Here is a 22,243-nt window from a genome sequence, read left to right on the forward strand (position 1 = left end):
CCCCGAATTCATATGTTGTTGATATTTGGAGGTGGAACCTTTGAGAGGTAATTAGGCTTAGATGAGATCATGTGGGTGGGGCCCTCATAATGGAAATTTAAGGGGCTTTTTAAGAAGAGGAAGAGACCTGAACTTGCGCTCTTCCTTTCTTTTGCCATTTGATGCCTTCCACCATCTTATGATGCAGCAAGAAAGCCCTCACCAGATACAGCCCTTCAACCATGGATTTCTCAACCTTTAGAACTCTAAGAAATAAATTTCTTTTTTTTTTTTTTTTTTTTGTCTTTTTGTGACCGGCCGAACCACGCTCAGCCAGTGAGCGCACCGGCCATCCCTATATAGGATCCGAACCCGCAGCGGGAGCACTGCCACGCTCCCAGTGCCGCACTCTCCCGAGTGCACCACGGGGTTGGCCCAGAAATAAATTTCTTTTCTTTGTGAGTTACCTCCTGTGAAGGTTAATTCTAAGTGTCAACTTGATTAGATGAAGGAATGCTGAGAAACCTGGTAAAGCTATTTTTTAGGTGTGGCCATGAGGGTATTTCTAGCAGAGATTAGTATGAGAGCCTGAGTGGACTGGTTGGGAAAGACCCGCCCTCAATGTGGGCAGGAACCATCCAATCTGCTGGGGGCCTGTCTAAAAGACAGAAATAAGGTGAAGCTCTCTCTCAATCCACTGGAGATAAAACTTCAATCCCACTTGTGGGTATATGCCCAAAGGAATGGAAATCATCATATTGAAGTGATACCTGCATTCCCATGTTCATTGCAGCTCTGCTTACAATAGCCAAGATATGCAAACAACCTAAATGTCCATCGATGGACGATTGGATATGGAAAATGTGGTATATATACACCATGGAATACTACTCTGCCATAAAAAAAGAATGAAATTCTGTGAGCTTGGAGAAACTTATGTTGAGTGAAATAAACAAAGCACGGAGGGAAAAATACCACACGTGCTCACTCACAAGTGGGAGCTAAGAAAGAAAGAAGGCAGGGAAGAAAGACCACAGTGGTGCATTGGACTTGCAGAGGGAGAAAGCACGCTAAGGATACAAAGTAGAGTGGGGGAAAGGGGAATGAGGAGGGTGGTCAGGGATAATTGGGTTGGGGGCATGAGATATAATTGTAATTTGTGGTAATGGGCATGCGGCCAGTATGGATCTGGCGTCACATCTTGGGCACGAGTGGCATCAGTCAGCTTTGTACCCCATGAATATTTATAACCAATAAAAAAAATCTTCGAAGAAAACAGATGTAAACTTTCACAACATTGGGCTAGGCAATGGTTTCTTAGATATGACACCAAAAACACTACTTTCTTTTTTTTTTTTTGCTGCTTGTTTGACTTCATCAAATTTAAGATTGCTACAGAGAAAGTGGAAAAACAATACAAAGAAGTGGAGAAAATATTTGCAAATTATATCTCACAAGGGTCTAGTAACCAGAATATTAAAGAAAACTTACAACTCAACAAGAAAACACAACTCAATTTTTAAAAAATAGGCAAAGGATTTGAATAGACATTTCTCCAAAGATACAAATGGACAATAAGCACATGAACAGGTGCTGAACATCGTTAGTCATGAAGACACGCAAATCTAGTTATAATCAAATACTACTTCTAAGTGACTAGAAGGCTGTAATAGTACTACTAATACTACTAATAATCCAACATCAACAACAAATAACAAGAATTGATGAGGAAGTACAGAAAGTAAAACACTCATCCATTGCTGAAAGGAATGTAAAATGGTGCAGCTGCTTCAGAAAACAGGTTGGCAGTTCCACAAAAAGAATCATAGTTACCATATGACCCAGCATTTCCACTTTTACAGACATACCCAAGAGAAGTGAAAACACTCATAATGTTGAAAAGTCTTGTAAAAATCTGTTCATAGAAACATTTTTTTCTTAATAGCCTAATTTCAAAAAGTGGAAAGAACCCAAAGCTTCATCAAATAATGGATAAACAAACTGGAATATTACCAATGAAAGTTATCAGGTACTGATAAATTTTACAACATACCCACTGTATTGTACACTTAAAAAGATATGAATTTTATTGCATGCTGATTATAGCTCTTTTGGCACCAGCTGGAAATTCAAACATGTGGGTACCCGCATTCCAACCCTACCAGGTAACCATCATAACACCTGCTGTGAATTGTGTCCCCAAAAGTTCATATCTGTTAGAAGCCCAATTTCCATTTTAACTGTTGGGGGTAGGAAATCTCATTATTTAGCTACAACCATACAGGAAAGGGTATTCTGCAAAACATGGTTCCCAGCAGTAGATTGCAACAGAGATAGTGCCAACAGGTAATTGAAAGGCAGGGCCTTGGAGAGGTGATTGGATTGTAAGGACTGCACATTCGTGAATGGATTGGTCCATTTTTGGAATAGTGGGTGTGGTTCTGAAGCCTTTAAAAGGAGAATGCGTGAGGAACACTTTCTCTGCTCGGCCATTCTCTGCCATGTTACACTTATGCATTACTGAAAAGCCACCACCAGAGAAGTCCCTCACCATCAGAGTTCCCTGGACTTGGGATTTCCCAGCTTCCAAAACTGTAAGCAATCAATTTTTTTCTTACAAATCCCCCACTTCCAGGTATTTTGTTATAAGCAACAGAAATGGACTCATACAGCAGCCCAAGCCAATCATCTTTCCCTGCTCTCTAGCCATTTTTGAACCAAATTAGGATGTCTACCTTGTTCTCCCCAGAAAGCCTCATGTAACACACATTCTCATAACACTTCAGTGTATGGTACTATCAGTCTTGAAATTAAAACCATACTTTGTGTGGGGTTCTGTCCTGTTCCAGTGGAGTGGCCATAAATGCAAATTAATAAAATATGGGGGTAAATTATATGAAGTTTCTAGTTCTTAAAACAAACATAAAAAACCCACAAAACCACCCAAACCCCATTATGTTCCTTGTGAAGAGGAAACACATGAACACTCATCTTTTGAAATTATTTCACTGCGTGCATCAAGAATGAATGAGATCATGTTATTTTTATCCTTATTCTCAAAATTTATTTACTAATATTTTTCATATGCTTATATGTTTCACCTCATGTAAAAGAATGTGTAATCCATCCTTGCGAAAAAAAAAAAGGCATGTAGAAATATAGGCATGTAGAAATACAAGGGTACTTCAAAAGTTTCAAGGAAAAACAGAATTGAAAGATAATACAAATCTTTCCATGAACTTTTTGAAGTACCTTTTTATAGTCATGTGCATATTCATGAATGGAAAGGCAGGTTTTAGAGGCTCTGATATTGCACTGCTATGCTATGGTATTTTCATTATAGCCACATGAAATGGAGGCAGAGTGCAGGAAAGAATGGCTCAAGTGCAGATTATGAATATATATTCCCCAAACTGTATACTGTTAAGTCTAACATGGAAAGAAGTCCTCACAGATTATATTCAACCTTGTGAGCCTAGTGATGGATTATTCATGTTCACTATAAAGTGCCCCAAATGAAGTGGGACATACTTGGACTGACAGAAGGCATATTATTTACTCAGGATTACTAATTAGGACATGAGAATACGATATATTCAAAATAAAATGGTATCAGAAAGGAATTCCAGTAGACAAATGTGAATCCTTTACGAGCACACTCTACTCTGGTTCTTTTGATTAAACAGTCCTCTATGATGATACCTGTTCTCTCTTCAGTTTCCAAAAGTAAGACCAATATTCAATAACCTGTGATATGCAACAGCTATTACTTTTCAAAGGAGAGGATGACCCTCATTCATTCTATATTTCTTTTGTACCACACATGCAGTGCCTGGTAGCCTATCATTTTATTCCCATGAAAATCTCATTCTCTCAATGTCATGGCCTACTCTTTCTGTTTCATGATTATCTTATAATCTTACCTTCCCTACAATCAACAGAGGTCCTCAGTCATATGAACACATCTAGGAAGGGGTCCCAACTACATAAAGCATGATAATTTAGATAACAGTTTTACCTCTATCTTGTCACCCCTCCATGCTCTCAAATTTATTCCACATTGTATCTTAAAGCTAGTGTCCTGTTTTTTCCAGGTTACAGTAATATGAATAAACTTCATCTAAGGTTGGCCCTTCCATCTTACCAATCCCTTCCTTGAGACACTCATGATGATATATAAAAAGCATGTAATGAAGGTATAACATCGACAGATCTCAAACTTCAAGTTAAATTTATTAATAATGAAGCCTTTTCAAGAAACCTCAAGTAATTGAATAAAAATATTTAATAAAGATAGTTAGACCTTTCCACAGATGTCCTTGTTTCTGTAACACAAACCATCTCAGTTTTAAATAATTTTAACTTTTTAACTCTGTTGAATTTAATATCTCAGGTCAGTTAATCTTCAACAGGAATAGACTTAGTTCCCCCTGCTATGAACTTTTTTTTATGTGTAATCCATTGAGAGAATTGGTTAAACAATTTACCATCTTCAGTACATTTGTAATGTTTCTCTCCAGTATAAATTCCTTGGTGTCCTGAAGTCAGACCACTGTTTAATGTGCCACTGCTGCGCCGCATTTGTATGGTTTCCATCTTAAATGAATTCTCTCATGACCACACAGGTGTACATTTTTTTATAAAGCTGATCACATTCATTACATTTGTAAGGTTTTTCTACTGTAAGAATTTTGTGATGTTCCACAAGGCTTTAACTTTGGATAAGCCATGTCACACACATTATATTTGTGTGTTTTCTCTCAAAGATATACATTCTGATATCAAGTGAGATGTGAACCCAAGTTAAAGGCTTTGCCACATACATTAGTTCTATATGGTTTCTCTTCACAGTGGAGTTTCTGAGGTTGAGTAAGGCTTGAACACTTGTTTAGGTTTCGTCTCAATCATTATATTCATTGTTTTCTGTCTATGATGAATTTTCTGATGATTCCCAAGGTTTGAACTTTGGATAAAAGCTTTACCACATGGATTATGTTTACAGTGTTTCTTTTCAGTTTGTATTTTCTGATGTCTAGTAAGGTTTGCAAATTGGGTAAAAGCTTTGCCACACTGACTACATTTGTAAGGTTTCTTTTTCTCCAGCATGGATTTTCTTATGTTGAGTAAGATTTGAATGCTTAGTAAAGGCTTTGCCACACTCATTACATTTGTAAGGTTTCTCTCCTGTATGAATTCTCTGATGTTCCATAAGGCTTGAACTTTGGACAAAAGCCTTGCCACACACATTACATTTGTGTGGTTTCTCTCCACGATGTATATTTTGATGTCTAGTGAGGCTTGAGCACTGCTTAAAGGCTTTGCCACATTCATTACATATGTAGGGTTTCTCTCCAGTATGGATTCTCTTATGTTGAGTAAGGCTTGAACGCTCAGCGAAGGCTTTGCCACATTCATTACATTTGTAAGGTTTCTCTCCAGTATGAATTCTCTCATGACCCCAAAGGTGTGAATGTTGACTAAAAGCTTTACCACAGTCATTACATTTATAAGGCTTCTCTCCAGTATGCATTCTCTGATGACTTGCAAGGTTTGCATTTTGACTACAGACCTTGCCACATATGTTACATTTATATGGTTTCTCTCCTGTGTGGACTCTCTGATGTCTAGTGAGGTTCCTACACTGGTTAAAGGCTTTGCCACACTCATTACATTTGTAAGGTTTTTGTCCAGAATGAATTCTCTGGTGATTAGTGAGGTTTGAATTTTTGCTAAAAGCCTTTCCACAGTCATCACATTTGTATGATTTTTCTCTAATGTGTGTACTCCTGTATTGTGTAGGTAACAAAGGGCATTTTAAAATCTTCCTATATTTATTATAAATGTTGCTTTCGGCACTGGAAATAATTGTTTGAAGTGATGTAACTGAGGGACCACTGTTGATAGATTTCTCAACTTGATTACATTCATAAGTTTTCTCCTCAGTTTGAAATCTCTGCAGTTTAGCCAGATGTGCCTGTAAACTTGGTCCAATCGTATTTTCAAAATACTTCATATATTTGTTTCCAGCATAGCTTAGATTATTATTCAATCTTAACAAATTCCTTATAAATAGCTTGTCATGTATGAAATATTGGTATGTATTTTCTCTTACAGAAACACTCTGCTTTAAAGAAAAATTAACTGAGCATTTATTATGTTTATCTTTTCTACAAGTGATATTTTTGTTATATGTCAAAGGCACTCCTTTGTAATTTCTTGCATCATATCCCCACTGGCTGTCAAACTTATGCATATTTTCCCAGACTTCCTTGAGGTCAAAACCTTTGATACCATGGCTTTCATTTCTTTCCAATATCACCAGATGGTATGATTCCCCTTTATTAATGTCTTCTTTTGGTGATAATACCTTGCTTGCAAGTCCAGCAGAAATATCTGAAAGATACAAAGAATGATACGGTTTCCATTATAGAGCTGGAAGATAAATATTTTATACTGAAATGTACAATATTTTTAAAAATAATATTTAAAATGAACAGAGGTATGTAGCTTTTCAACCATGGTCTTTAAATGTTTAGAAACACAAAAGGAGTAAGAATTCTCAATAAAGAAAGTAATATAGAAATGAAAGATGTAATTCAAGCTATTTTAAGGGAAGCACAGTTTTAAACACCCTTTAAGCATTCATACTATGTAAGCATATGCAAGCCCTGAAAGAAGGGATATTTTTCTATCTCCACCCCAAAGAACACACCAGTTGGCATAGCTATATGGCTATCTCATATTAAGAGAAATAAGTAATAATGCATTACTTAGTGAATAATTATGATACAACAAATAAAAGCTAAAGCACAGCCCAAAGTTACCTAATGGAAAATATAAAAACAGAAATTCACAATAGCAAAAATACAGTGTGGGAAAAATCAGGAAATATTTAATAAAATACCATTGTAAGTATTTACAACATTGTAAATCTGAATACTTGTTATAAAACTATCTATACCCATGTAGAGTCTGCATTTTCTGACATTAACAATTTGTTTATGACAGTTATTTTGCATAATATGTACTGAAAAACCATCATCTGTAAATCGTAATAAAAAACTTTAGTGACCCAAGAAAGTCTAGAAGGCAAGTTAATACATTAAATATAATATACAAAATTATCATCTGTGAAATTCTAAAGAATTCTTGCTTAAGAACAAAAGAACTTACACTGCAGAAGCACACAACAGAAAATGTAAGAAATATGTTGAGAATCACTGAATTTTGAAATCTCAGGTTCTTCCGGTAAATCTTCATTGTAAAGATTAAGACTTAGGAAAGGCAGTCTGAAATCACAATTTCATGCCTTCAGTTATATGGCAGCAAGTACGTAAAGCGACTCCCTAACTGTGAAGTCTTCTAATTCTCCAGTTCTAGGGCCAAAAATTTATATATAATTTAGACCGTGTGCTTTGAAAATTTATTATCTAGGGTCAGCAAAAACATTAATATGGAAAAAATTACAAAAAGAAAATATATAAGATATAATGCAGGCGAAGGTCAATCTCATAAGAAACATGACAGAAAGTTGACATATTTTGTTAATTATAGGTAACTATTCATCCCATACTACATGCCATTCAATTTTCTAAGCCCTCTAACCGCATTAACTTATTTAACTGTTCTTGAAGTAAATTATCACAATTTTTCATATAAAAACAAAGAGCCCATGGAGTTTATATGAGGGTACTTCAAAAAGTTTGTGGAAAAGCAGATTTAAAGGATAATACAAATCTTTCCATGAAGTTTTTGAAGACCCCTCATATAGCCATCCCTATCTCACAAAGAAAGCAAATTCAAGAGGCAGGATCTGAACCTGGGTCTGTAGGCTAAGATGCCATGTTCACAAGCATTAAACACACACTCCCATCTAGGCAGTACAGATACACAGGTCACAGCAAATCCCAGCAGCTTAGAATGTTTCAGGGGAGATACAGGATCTGAGTTCTGTCACCTATAATGTGACAATGCCACTGCTCCCAAATAACAGCATTTCAGTCATCATGTTCTGCACATGTTGATGTAGACAGTGACCAGATCATGTCACTGTCCTGAGCAAGCTGTCCTGTGTATGAGTAGGGGTCTTTCATTACACAGTGCATGCAGTGCAGGGAGGGGCAGGTCTTGTGGAAACTTTGTTGCCAAGGTACTCAAAATTAATATACTAGGATAGTCCATCTAGATCTATGAAAAATCTTAGGAAAGGCCAGGACTGGGATTTAGAAGAGCAAGACTGAAGGGCAAGGAGTAAGTGGCAATATGGGAACAGAGGTTGTGCTTGCAAATCTATGAGAATATACTTGTGCCCAAACAGATAAAATCCTGACCTTGGAAAAACAGAGGAACTGATTTAGCAAGTGGCTTAATACTGACCCATTCTGTGGAAACTATACTATGGGCATAGGAAAAAGTAGAAGACATTAAACAGTGAAGGAGATCGACGTTATCAAAGAATGCAGGTTTACATCTATTCCAGTATTTGCTATAAAATTTATCAAACTGAATATCTCACAAATTCCATTTCTCAGCATATAAGGGTACTTCAAAAAGTTTGCGGAAAAACAGACCTGAAAGATAATACACATCTTTCCATGAACTTTTTGAATGCTCTTGTATATATGTTCCAGAAGACACGTACAAGAATGTTGTTAGCAGGACTGAAAAGCAAAAACTTAGATATGGCCATCAAGAGGAGAGTGAATGCATTCACTCTGTATAAATACATATGGATGCAAAGAAGTACTATCAAGCGCCCAGCAATAGAGGGTGACCTCGGGTGCAGGATGAGGATCCCCTGGCTGGGGGTCAAGAGACTGTATGGTAGAAACCAAGTTAGCAGGAGGCTATTGCCAAGGTCTAAGTTTTTTGGGGATGTGATTTACATTTGGTAAGAAAATAACTTATAAACTAAATCATAAATTTTCAAAATAGAAATTTACCAATTTTGGCATGTTAATTTTGTTTTATTTCAAGTGTCCTTGTTAATTATATTAAAATAACTTGTCTTTTTCTGGCCTTCTTTAATTATTTAAAATCATATCTTTGGATCTTTTACTATCAAAATCTCAGACAAGAGACAGGAATTGAGGAATGCTCTTATATGTATTAGTAGTAGTATTGTAGGAAATTGTAATAGAAAAATGTAACTTTAACCTGCACTGTTGCCTGAAATGTAACTTAACCTGCACAAATTGTTCCTGTAAGCACTTACTAAAAATGAGGAAAACATATTTAAAGGCATTTTAAGTGAAGCAGATTTTTAGAGGTCAAAGCAGAACTAGACACACATTCCAGGGGCCAGCTGGTCTCAAGGACTAACCAGCCCTCTTATCTTCAGGACACCTGGCAGAGCCCAAGTGAGTAAAAAAAAAAATCGAACAGTCTCTTATCGGGGTGCTAGCCTGTTAAGCCTGACCATGAATAAAGTCTTTGTCCAAAGAAAGTGTATAAAAACTCCAATGTAAAGTGGGGGGGGGGGGGGGGGCGCTTTTCCGAAAGGCAAAGCGCCCCAGCTGGCTGGAAAATAAAATACCTCTTGCCTGATTGCAGCGATCTCTTGTCTTGTGGTCTTTGTGAAGCGAGCCACTCTGGCATGTGGGATTTGTGCTTGGTGCACGGGTCTTACAGCTTATAAATAGATATTATTATGAATCAATGGAAATTAATGTGCCCTTATCCAAAAGTAATGAATTCTGACTTCTCAAAAATCATCAGATATGATTACTAAATGACCCAGAGCACAGAATGGCTTGTATAGAGGATAGTGTTAGTAGCAGCATTTAAGTGTAAAAATAATTTTTGGCAGTGCCATAGAAACCCACAGAAGAGGTCTATTTGCAGAGAAGTGGTCAGCAACATAAACAGACAATAACAGCCAGAACAACAGGAGAGCACTAGGATGTGGGTCAACAAGGTCCAGGTGAGATTTTTATGGAATTTAATTGAAAAGGAAGACGGGAACAAAACAGGCTTCGTGGATGAATTGAAATATGCAATTCCAAGAATTTAAGAAATTTTCTGGAAAACACAGTGTTATAAGCAATAGTGTTGAGGACACTATGGAGTCCAAGAAATTGCCTAAGATTCCTATTAAATGAGATTTTAAAATATTAGGTTAGTATACCAAGAAGTACATGATGAACACAGGCAAGGAGAATAATTTAATTATTAGAAGAAAAGTATTTGTCACAAAAAATGAAAAGTCAGTGAAATTCAAATAAAACCTAAAAGTTATTTTTAGAAAACTACATATACTAATAGAAAAAGCAATGTATCTTATATAAAACATTATGGCAAATCAATCTGATGGCATTTGTGATTAAAACAGTAACTCAACAAAAGAATATGTTCTGAAGTTATCAAAAATTCTCAATTTAAAAATTGCAATAGAATTTAATTAAGAAAAGTATATGTTAAAACAACGAGATACCACAGATCTACAAGGAAGGCCAAAACAGCTCATTCACCAAGTCAAATGCTGGTTAGGCTGTGGAGCAACAGAAATTCTCTTTCATTGCTAGTGGGAATGCAAAATCATACAGCAACTTTGGAAGACGGTTGCAGTTTCTTAGAAAACTAAACATACTCTTATCATATTTTCCAGCAATTGCACTTCTTGGTATTTACCCAAAGGAGGTGAAAACTATGTCCACACAAAAACCTACACATGGATGTTTATAGCAGCTTTATTTATAATTGCCAAAGTTTGGAAGGAACCAAAATATCCTTCATTTTTGTGGATAAATAAGCTGTGTTACATCCATACAAACTGTGGTGCATTCATACGATTTAATACATGATATGATTCCATGAACAATGGAATGGAACAGAGGATAATGTTGGTATGATTCCAAGTATATTACATTCTGGAAAATGGAAAACCATGGAGACAGTAAAGAGATCAGCGTTTTGCAGGCAGGTGTTGGGGGGAAGGAGAGATGACTAGGCAGAGCATGGAAAATTTTTAGAGCAGTGCATTTATTCTGTATGATACTATTATGGTAGATATATGCCCATTATACATTTGTCTAAATTCATAGAATATACAGACTGAACCCCAATGTAAGCCATGGTGATAATGATGTATCAATGTAGGCTTACCAACTGTGACAAATGTGCCACTCTGGTGGGAATGTTGATAATGGCGGAGGCTATGCATGTGTGGAGGCAGAAGATGGGAAATCTCTGTACCTTCCACTCAATTTTGTTGTAAACCTAAAACTGCTAGAAAAATAGTCTATTAAAAAAAAAGTGTATGTTGGGCCGAGCCCGTGGCGCACTTGGTAGAGTGCTGCGCTGGGAGCGCGGCGACTCTCCCGCCGCGGGTTCGGATCCTATATAGGACTGACCGGTGCACTCACTGGCTGAGTGCCGGTCACGAAAAAACGACAAAAAAAAAAAAAAAAAAAAGTGTATGCTAATAGTTGGTATTAAGTTACAGAAAACAGAAGTAAAAGGAGTAAGTAACACTATATTTTAACAAAATTCTGGAAGTTAAATACATTAAAATACATAAAACAATATTTATTCTTTCATCTTACAGCCCCACACATTGCAGATATAAAACAAAGAACACTAAGAGTATCACATGACCAAAGACTGAAGATCTCTATAGGGATGCCATAGTCACTCAATAGTGCTGTGTTTCGTGATATAAGACTTAGCCACTCATAATAATGACATAATAATTCATGATTGGTTATGTGGGAAAGTAAATAAAGGTCTCAAAGTTTTAAAAAAAAAAGGTATCATTAAAAAAAACCCCTGACGATTAAATAAATAACAAGTTCATTTATAAAAATGACATTTGCAAATGAAAGTATTCGTGGCTTAAAACAAATTACAGATTTTTAAAATGTAGGCATCATTCAACTTTATAAGCTCCCTCAATAAGAACATCAAAATTATATTTGTTGAAGCAGGATGTGTGAAGCATACACACGGGATGAACAATATGGCATGAACAAGTTTATTCAACATTCTAGTGGATATGAGGTTGTGCACATGGACAATGTTCTCCCTAGGATAAATTCTTACACCTTTTTTTGCCAGCTCCAAGGGGATTATCATTATATATCTAATCAACGTTATCACATTACCCGTGGGAGACACTGCAAGCTCTACAAAAACCAGAAGAACAACTGAAAGCACTTATCACTCAGATTCTCCTGATACTTTCTCAATATTCTGGGACATGCTGACCATTCTACTCAGGGCTTGAAGAGGCACTTCTATATGTAACAGGACGATATTGTAACAGATTAATCAGTGTTCTCTTTCCAGAATTTTGTTACAAAGTAAACCTCCTCCATGGGAGAGTTTACCAGAAGTTGTCCATCACATAAAGGTGGGTTATCACAGCAGAAAGAGAATAAAATTTCAGACCCTAGGAATGCGTATTTCAAAAGCAAGTTTCAGAGGCAAAATCTTAGGAGAATATGAAATCAGGGAGACCAAGGTCTTTCTATGTTCCTAGAAAGGGTAGAAAGCTGGTAGACGGAGAAAAGTACAAGATATGGGAGTGAAACAAGAGGGTCAGATTTTGTGGCGTTCTTAAGAGGCAGTGTGCTCCGCCCACAGGTTGCAGGGTAAGAGTCTAAAAGACTGAGATATATTACTATTTTGGAATGGGAATCAGACAGGAACTCTGTCAAATCCTTTTCTTGTTTTTTTTTTTCTTGATTTTGTCTGTCAAGTCTTCGTATTACTGCTGAGTCTCAAGAGACCAGCCCGGTTCCCCTTTACACATGTGTCAAAGCAGAACTGCAGAAATGGCCAAGGGGCCTGAACAAGTAGAGAGGGCTTGACACAGCCCATGAAATTTCAGGGAACCCCTGATAAATTTTTTCTTTGGGGGGGGTCATTTCCCCCCCTATCTCCTGAGAAGTTCTTGCTAGTACACAAAATGTCAACGGAAAGTGAACAGGTCCTGGGATTGGGACTACAAAGGCCTCAGCTCTGATGTGTATGGACTCAACACAGAGTATCAGATGGAAATAAGTATACAAAGAGAGTCTTTAGAAACAGCCATCTTGGTCCCTCTCAAAGCTAAGGCACCAAAATGGTTGAGAGGGGCCAGATAATAGAATGTTGGAGGTCCTGAAGAAGCCTTTGCCTTTGTGTCTGCATGAGTTGAAACATCACAGAGAGTGGGAGTTTAAACTTTCACTCATTTGAATAACAAAATAAGTGTGTGTGTGCACGTGTGTGTGTGTGTGTGCGTGTGTGTGTGTGTGCGCGCGCGTGTGTGTGTGTGTGTGCGTGCACGTGTGTGTGTGTGCACGTGTGTGTGTGTGCACATGTGTGTGTGTGTGTGCGTGTGTGTGTGTGTGCGCATGTGTGCGTGTGTGTGTGTGTGCGCACGTGTGTGTGTGTGCACGTGTGTGTGTGTGTGTGCGCACGTGTGTGTGTGTGTGCACGTGTGTGTGTGTGCGCACGTGTGTGTGTTGGGGAGTTTCCTTTGAGAGCTCATATGAAATAAACTTTTGCTTTCCCACAGATCTTTCCCACTTGAGGAGTTTCCAAACCAACATGTAATGGAGCAACTTACTCTATGCCGATCTGAGCTTTTAGTTGTGTTCACATTCCCAACTACCTGGATTTTTCCCTATTTTCACTTCAGTCTCCACAATCCAGGCCTCTTGCTTGCTCCAAAACGGAGATAATATTAAGCTCAGGAGAGATTTCAACTGATAGAGAAAAAAGGAACATGATATGCTGTGCTTTTCTAAGACAAATTCCCAGCACTTTATTCAGCTAAGAAGAGAGAATATTACATATGGGTCTAGAAAACCATTTCAGATTAGTCAACTGACTGCCTCCTTCTGAATGCTTAGGGATAATTTTAAATATGCAAATATCTGCTCTCTTCTAAGAACTACTGAATTAAAAGCATAGGGGTAAAACCACAGAACCAGATATTTTTGAAAGTTTGCCACAGATTTTGTGACTACTGATATCCTGGAACCACCAGTAATTAAACCTGAAATGTACAGTTTCAGAAGAAAGGGGCACTTTAAGATACATATGCTGTACAATGAAGCTTTTCCATTCTGAATCAAAAGTTTCAATTTCTCCTTTAAGAACAGGGTGCTATAGGTTGAATGTTTCCCCTAGAAGTTTATGTGCTGGAAACTTGATCCCCCTGTAACAGTGTAAATATGGTGGGAATCCGATTACAGTATTTGAAAGGTGGGACTTTTAAGAGGTGACTAGATTGTGAAGACTGTGCCCTCATGAATGGATTAGCCCATTCATGGAATAATGGATTAATGGTTTAACGGGTTATAATGGGTATAGACTGGTGGCTTTATAAGGAGAGCACATGAAACTGCTCTTGCCATTCTTGCCATGTGATACCCTGTGTTGCCCTGGTAATCTGTACAGAGCCCCCACCAAGAAGGCCCTCACTAATTGCTCCTGGGATCTTGGACTTCCCAACCTCCAAAACTGTAATAAATACATTTTGTTTTCTTATAAATTACCCAGTTTCAGGTATTATAAGTAACAGAAAACAGATGAAAACCCAGGGACTGGAAATTCAGACAAGCAAGTCAGGAGTTCCCAAGAGATTTGCAAGGGAAAATACGAAGATACACAAGAGCAATTACCGGTTTCTGGAGGGAAGTTATCCCCACCCAGGGAGACCAAGTTCCTGTAGTTCTCTAACATCACGTCCCTGTACAAAGCCCTCTGAGCGGAGTCCAGGCATTCCCACTCCTCTTCAGAAAATTCTATGGCCACATCTTTGAATGTAAACAGTTCCTGAAATGAAAACACATTTCACCAAGTGAACATGGGAAGATTTCTTATTTTCACGTAAAATGAGAGAAGAGAGGTGATGGAGTTTGGATGTGTTGTCCCCTCTAAAACTCATGTGGAAATCTGATCTCCAATGTGGCAGTGCTGGAAACTGATTGAGTCATGGGGGCAGATCTCTCATGAATGGATTAATTCTCTCCCTGGGGGAGGAGGGGTAGTGAGTGAGTTCTCGCTCTATTAGTTCCCACGAGACCTGATTGTTTAAAGGACTCTGGCACCTCCTCTCTCTCTTTCTTCCTGTCACCATGTGATCTGCTTGTACCCGCCAGCTGCCTGCCACTTTCCACCATGAGTAGAAGCAGCCTGAGGCCAATGCCAGATGCAGCTTTCCCAGAATCGTAAGCCAAATAAACCTCTTTCCTTTATAAATTACCCAGTCTCAGGTATTTCTGTTACAGCAACACAAAATGGACTAAAACAAGAGGTGAAAGGACTGACTTGGCTGAAGTGAGTGTTCTGACTGATCCATGTGAGATAATCTGAGCAAGTTATCTATTTCTAATTTCATTTAAAAGAAAAACTGAGGTGAGATTTACATAACATAAAATTAGCCATTTTAAAATATACAATTCAGTGGCATTTAGTACATTCATAATGTATAATATCAACTCTGTCTAGTTCAAAAAATTTTTATCAGCTCCAGAAACTCTGTACCCATTAAGCAGCCACTCCCTATCCCCCTTCCTCACAGTCCCTGTCTGTCTCTATGGATTTATCTATTCTGGACATTTCATATACATGGAATCATATGAAATATGCAACCTTTTGTGGCTTGCTTCTTTCACTTAGAGAAATAATTTTGAGGTTCATCTATGATGTAGCATGTGTTAGTACTATATTCCTTTTCTATGGCTGAGTAACATTCCATTGTATGGCTGGCTATATTACATTTTATTTATTCATTCATCCATTGATGAACATTTGGGTTATTTCCACCTTTTGGCTAATGGATAAAGTGCTGCTATGAACATTCATGTACAAATATCTGTTTGAACAACTTTTCAGTTCTTTTGGGTATATACCTAGGAAAGGAATTACTGGGTCATATGGTTTAATTTTTTGAGGATCTGCCAAACTGTTTTCCACAGTGGCTATCCCATTTTGCCAGCAATGTATCACGATTCTAATTTCTCCATATCATTACCAACACACTTTATTTTCTGTTTTATTATAGCCATTCTAGTGAGTGTAATGTGACATCTCACTGTGGTTTTTATTTTAAATTTCTTTGGGGGAAGGCAGCTGGCTAGTAAGGGATCTGAATCCTTGACCTTGGTGTTATAAGCACCATGCTCTCTTAAGTGAACTGGCCAGTACCCATTTTGAATTTTGCTAATGACTAATTTTATTGATCAACTTTTCATGTGCTTGTTGGCCACTTGTATATCTTCTATGGAGAAATGTCTACGAGCATCCTTTGACCATTTTTATATCAGGTATTTATAATTTGGTTGTTGAGTTGTAGGTATTCCTCATATTTTCTGGATATCAGATTATATCAGACATATGATTTGCAAATAATTTTTCCCGTCTGGCAAACTATGTTTTCACTTTGGTGACTATCCCCCTCAATGCACAGAAGTTTTTAACTTTGATGAAGATCAATTTAACTATTCTTTCTTTTGTAATATCTAAATATACACTGCCAAATCCAAGGTCATGAAGATTTATCCCTATGTTTTCATTTAAAAGTTTTATAGTTTTAGTTCTTACATTTAGGTCTTTGATCCATTTTGAATTTACTTACATGGTGGGAAGTAAAGGTTCAATTTTATTCTCTTACATGGGGATACCAAGCTGTACTAGTCCATTTGTTTGTGAGTATTCTTTTCCAATTGACTGTTTTTGGCACACTTGTAGAAAATGAATCAACCATAGATATGTGGCCTAAGTTTTGGACTCTCAGTTCTATCCCACTGATCTGACTTCTATACTTACATCAGAACCACAATTTTGATTACTCTAGGTTGTAGTAAGTTTAGACACCAGGAATTCGTAAGTCCTCCACCTTTGTTCTTTTTCAAGATTGTTTTGGTTATTTGGGGTCCTTAAAAATTAGTACACATTTAGGATTGGCTTTGCCATTTGTGAAAAAAGGGCTGTTGGAATTTTGAAAGGGATTGCACTAAATCCTTATATCACTTTGGAGAATGCTGCCATCTTAACAATACTAAGTATTCCAATCCACAAACATGGGATGTCTTCATATTTATTTAGGCTTCCTTTAATTTCTTTCAGCAATGCTTCATAGTTTCAGTGTCTAAGTCTTCCATTTCCTTGGTTAAATTTACTCCTATTTCATTCTTTTTGATATTACTATAAATTAAATTGTTTACCTAATTTCCTTTTCAGTTTGTTTATTGCTAGTGTAAACAAAACTGATTTTTGAGTGTTTTTAATGTATTCTGCAACAATGATGAATTTATTATCTCTAATAATTTTGGGGGATTCTTTAGGTATTTCTAAATATAAGATCATGTGTTCTGTGAATATAGATAGTTATATTGTTTCTTTTCTAATATTGATGGTTTGTATGTCTTTTATTTCTTTTTTTTCCCAGAGTCAAGTGAAGCAGTGGGAGTAGAAAAGGAACAAAGAAACGTGTAGCTGGTTGTGATCACTTAGTTGTAAACACCATACTGCACTCAGACCTGTGTGCCTTTCATTTCTTTTTCTTGTCTAACTTCTGTGGCTAGAACTTGCAGTACAATGTTGAAATGTAGTGGCAAAAAGGGGCATCCTTGTCCAGTTCCCGATGTTAGGGGAAAGTTTTCAGTTTTTCACCAGTGAATATAATGTTAGCTGTAGGTTTTTAATACACTCCTTTTTTTTCAGATTGAGGAAATTCTCTTCTATTCCTAACTGTGTTTTTATCATGAAAGGGTGGCTGGGGCTTGGCAAATGCTTTTTCTGCAGCAAATGAGTTGATCGTATGTTTTTATTTCTTCATTCTATATATGTGGTATATTTCAGTAGTTTATTTTATGTTGAACCACTCTTGCATTCCTGGGATAAATCTCACATGATAATGGTGTATAATCCTTATATTATAACATAGGTTTCCATTTTCTAGTAAATTTTTGAGAATTTTTGCATCTATATAAGGCATATTATAGTTTTATTTGTGATTCTTTGGTTTTATCATGAGACTTTTACTGTCCTCATAGAATGAGTTACCAAGTACTCCCTACTGTTCTATTTTTTAGAATACTTTGAGCAGAACTGGTGTTAATTCTTCTTTAAATGTTTTGTAGAATTCACCAGTAAAACCAACTGGTCCTGGGTGTTTCTTTGTTGGGACCGTTTTTATTATCAATATAAGCTTTCTGATTTTCTATTGATTCCTAAGGAAGTTCTCACAGCATGTATTTATAAGAAATTATCTATTTCATATAGTTTACCCAATTTGTTGGTGTAGAATTGTTTATAGTAGTCGCTTATGATAATTTTTTATTTCTATGAGATAGGTAGTAACATCCTAACTTTTCACATCTGATTATAAGTCTTCTCTCTTTTTGTATTAGTCTAGCTAAAGGATTATTCACTTAGTTGATCTTTCTAAGAAGAAACTGTTGATTCCACTCATTTCTCTACTGTTCTTTTTATTCTCTCTTACATTCATTGCCACTCTATTTCTTCTTATTTCCTTCCTTCTACTAGCTTTTGGTTTAGTTTGCTCTACTTTTTCTAGTTCCATAAGGTGTAGTTAGGTTATTAAGAAGAGATCTTTCTTTTTGAAAAAAAAGATGTGTGTGTTTTAGGGCCAGCCTGTGGCTCACTTGGGAGAGTGTGGTGTTGATAACACCAAGGCCACGGGTTCAGATCTCTCTATAGGGATGGCCGGTTGGATCACTTGGAGAGCGTGGTGCTGACAACACCAAGTCAAGGGTTAAGATCCCCTTACCAGTCGTCTTTAAAAAAAAAAAAAGTGTGTTTTAAAACTCCCACTTATCACTGCTTTTGCTACATCCCATAAGTTTTGGGTTGTTGTGTTTTCATTTTGATACATCTCAAAATAGTTTGTCATTTTTTTCTTGTGGTTTCTTTCTTGGCCTTTTGGTTGTTTAAGATTGTGTTGTTTAGAGGACTGACATCAGTAAGATGACAGAATAGCAGGTTTCAGCACTCGTTACCCCACAGAAACACTGCTTTAATGACCATCCACAGGCAAAAATACCTTTACAAGAGCTCCATAATCCAGATGAGAGGTACAGCACCCCAGTGGAGCACAGCAATGAGAAAAGACACATTGAAAAGAGTAAAAAAAAAAAAAAATCCCCAAAACCCAGTTTTATTTTTCCCACATCACCCATCTCCCAAGTCAGCATAGTGTGGCACCAAGAGATCCCCTTCACTAACACGTTTTCCTATTGGGGAAGGAGAGAGCAAAGTGAGTGTCCGACTTTCACAACTCTTAGGGGCAACTTCTGAGAAGCCAGCTCCTGTCACATCCTGGCCAGAACATTGATGAAATTGGCATGGATAGATCACATAGGGGTATCTAAGAACAAAGAAAAGGAGTGGAAGCCCTCAGCAACCAAGATGCAGATCTCAATAGGCAGCCCATGGACTCTGTTTGCAAGCCTGTTTGTCTACCTGTGGTCTCTGGCACCAGGACTGTGCACCCATGAAACCTGTCATCTAGTGGACCCAGCAGCAGACCTGGTTACCTGAGGACCTCAGCAGCAGGTCCACTGCAGATCCTACCAGCCATTCTGCCTGCTGGCCCCACAAACAGATCTGCCCAGAATATCTGACCAGGTTGACTGATGAAGTGCTGTCCCTACCAAAGACAGTCTCTAAAGACTGAAAAGGTGATTGCTTCTTCAAATGTGCAAACACCAATGCAAGGCCACAAGGATTCCAAAAAATCAGGGAGACACAACATGTCCTAAAGAACAAAATAAAGCTCCATTCTATCCACAGCAATCTACAGATCAATGCAGTCCCCATGAAAATACCAATGACATTCTTCACAGAAATAGAAAAAGCAATCCTAAACATTCATATGGAACAACAAAAGACCCTGAATGCCAAAGCAATCTTGAGCAAAAAAAAAAAAAAAAAAAAAAAAGCTGGAGGCATAACACTACCCAAGTTCAAATTATATTACAAAGCTATTGTCACCAAAACAGCATAGTACTGTCATAAAAACAGACACTTGGATCAATGGAACAGAAGAGAAAACCCGAAATCAACTCACAGACTTACAGCCAACTGGTCTTTGACAAAGGCAGTAAGAACATACACTGGGGAAAAGACTGCCTCTTCAGTAAATGGTGCTGGGAAATAGATATCCATATGCGGAAGAATGAAACCTGTCTTGTACATCTCACCATATACCAAAATCAACTCAAAATAGATTGAAGACTTAAACGTAAGAGCTGAAACTATAAAATTCCTAAAAGAACACACAAGGGAACAATTTCAGGATATAGGACTGGGGAAGGACTTTATAAGAACCCAAAAGCACAGGCAACAAGAGAAAAAATAAACAAATGGGATTATATCAAACTAAAGAGCTTCTGCACAGCAAAGGAAACAATCAACAGAGTGAAAAGACAACCTATAGAATGGGAAAAAATATTTCATCTATACATTTGACAAGGGATTAAGATTCAGGATATTCAAGGAACGCAAACAACTTAACAGTAAAAAAACCCAAGAAACCCGGTTAAAAAATGGGCAAAAGAGTTGAATAGACATTTCTCAAAGGAAGACATACAAATGGCCAACAGGTATATGAAAAAATGTTCAATATCACTTAGCATTGGGGAAATGTAAATCAAAACCACATTAAGATATCATCTGACCTCCATTAGTGTGGCTGTTATCAAAAAGACAATAACAAATGCTGGAGAAGATTCAGAGAAAGGGGAACCCTTCTACACTGTTGGTTGGACTGTAAATTAGTACAGCCATTGTGGAAAACAGTATGGAGGTTTCTCAAACAACTACAGACAGAACTACCATATGATCCAATAATGCCACTACTGTGTACATACAAAAGGAATGGAAATCATCATGTCAAAGGGATACATGCATTCCCATGTTTATTGCAGCTCTATTTACAACAGCCAAAATAGGGAGCCAACCTACATGTCCACTGACAGATGACTGGATAAGGAAAATGTGGTCTATATACACAATGGGATACTACTCAGCTATAGAGAAAAATGAAATTCTTCCGTTTGCAACAACTTGGATGATCATGGAGAAAACAGTTAGGTGAAATAAGCCAGGCACAGAAAAAGAAATACCATGTCATCACTCAGAAGTGGGAGCAAATGAGTGAATGAATGAATGAATGCATGCATGAATGAGCCAGGCAAAGAAAGAGAAATATTGCATGTCCTCACTCCTAAGTGGGAGCTAATAAATAAATAAATAAATAGATAGATAGATAAATAAATAAACAAGTAAACAAATAAACAAATGAGAAAGAAAGGAAGAATCACTGCAATATGGTTATCTTTCAGAAGGAGAAAACAGAACCATGGTTATTAGAGATGGGAAATGGAGAGGGGGACAGGAGTTAATGAGAAATTGGTTAATGGACACAAAGAATGCTCATGTTTTATAATGATGAATACGCTAATTATCCTGATTTGATCATCACATATTGTACACAGATATGGTATTCAACTCTGTACCCCAGAAACATGTATCATCAATTCTGTTTCAATAAAAAATAAATAAATAAAGATAAAATTTATAATTAAAAAGGAAGCAGAATGTAAGAATTTGGAAAATTCTCAGTCTGGCCATATATAGAACAAAAAGGTATGTTTGGGAAAGAAAATTAAGGGTGTGGCTAAGTGGCTGTTGATAAATGGAATAGCAGAGATAGAAGAAGGCTGGGTGGTATTCACCAAGACAATGCATAAATGAGGCATTTTAGAGACCTTTGAGACTGTTACATCCATCATGGGCCCAGAGTGCGAAGGTATGGAGAGCAGAAAGGTTTTGAATAAGGGGCCCATGACACCCATGGGACCTCAGCATTCGTTTCTCAGTGCCATATCAAGTCTCTGTTCCCCATGTTGCTGTGCAGTGGCCCTTGGCTGGGGCTGCCCCAGTTGTGGCTCAAGTGGGCCCAGGTGTAGCTCAGGTTGCTACTTCAGAAGGTACAGAATGTAAGCCTTGGCAGTGTCCACGTGGTGGTAATTCTGCAGAAGTGCAAAGTTCTAAAGTTGTGGAGGCATGGCTACCTCCACCTAGATTTCAGAGGATGCTGCAGAAAACCCTCACTACACCAATGCCCAGCAGAACTGTGGGGTCAAAGCCTCCGTAGAGAGCCCCTATAGAGCAATGCCTAATGGAGCCATAGAGGTTGGACTGCTTCCAAGATCCAAGAACTTTAGAGCCACCAGTGTGCAGTGCCAGCCTGGGAAAGCTACAGGCTTTCAACTTCAACTTCAATGTATGACAGTCAAAGCAT

The 22,243-nt window shown here is 37.5% G+C and overlaps 1 protein-coding gene across 1 annotated transcript in view; it reads right to left on the bottom strand.

The window, feature by feature from the left end:
• Positions 1–4,963: 4,963 nt before the first annotated feature.
• The window catches only part of LOC134372931 (zinc finger protein 677-like), a 34,947-nt gene continuing 17,667 nt past the window's right edge, over positions 4,964–22,243 (bottom strand). Inside the window, exons 3-4 of the mRNA XM_063090267.1 lie at positions 14,592–14,745; positions 4,964–6,372 (exon numbers count right to left, since the gene is read on the bottom strand). Of these exons, the coding sequence (XP_062946337.1) occupies positions 5,054–6,372; positions 14,592–14,745 (1,473 nt within the window). The 3' untranslated portion in view covers positions 4,964–5,053. The remainder of the gene's footprint in view (positions 6,373–14,591; positions 14,746–22,243) is intronic.

The sequence above is a fragment of the Cynocephalus volans genome, chromosome 3, assembly GCF_027409185.1.
Source record: "Cynocephalus volans isolate mCynVol1 chromosome 3, mCynVol1.pri, whole genome shotgun sequence".
NCBI classification, from domain to species: Eukaryota; Metazoa; Chordata; class Mammalia; order Dermoptera; family Cynocephalidae; genus Cynocephalus; species Cynocephalus volans.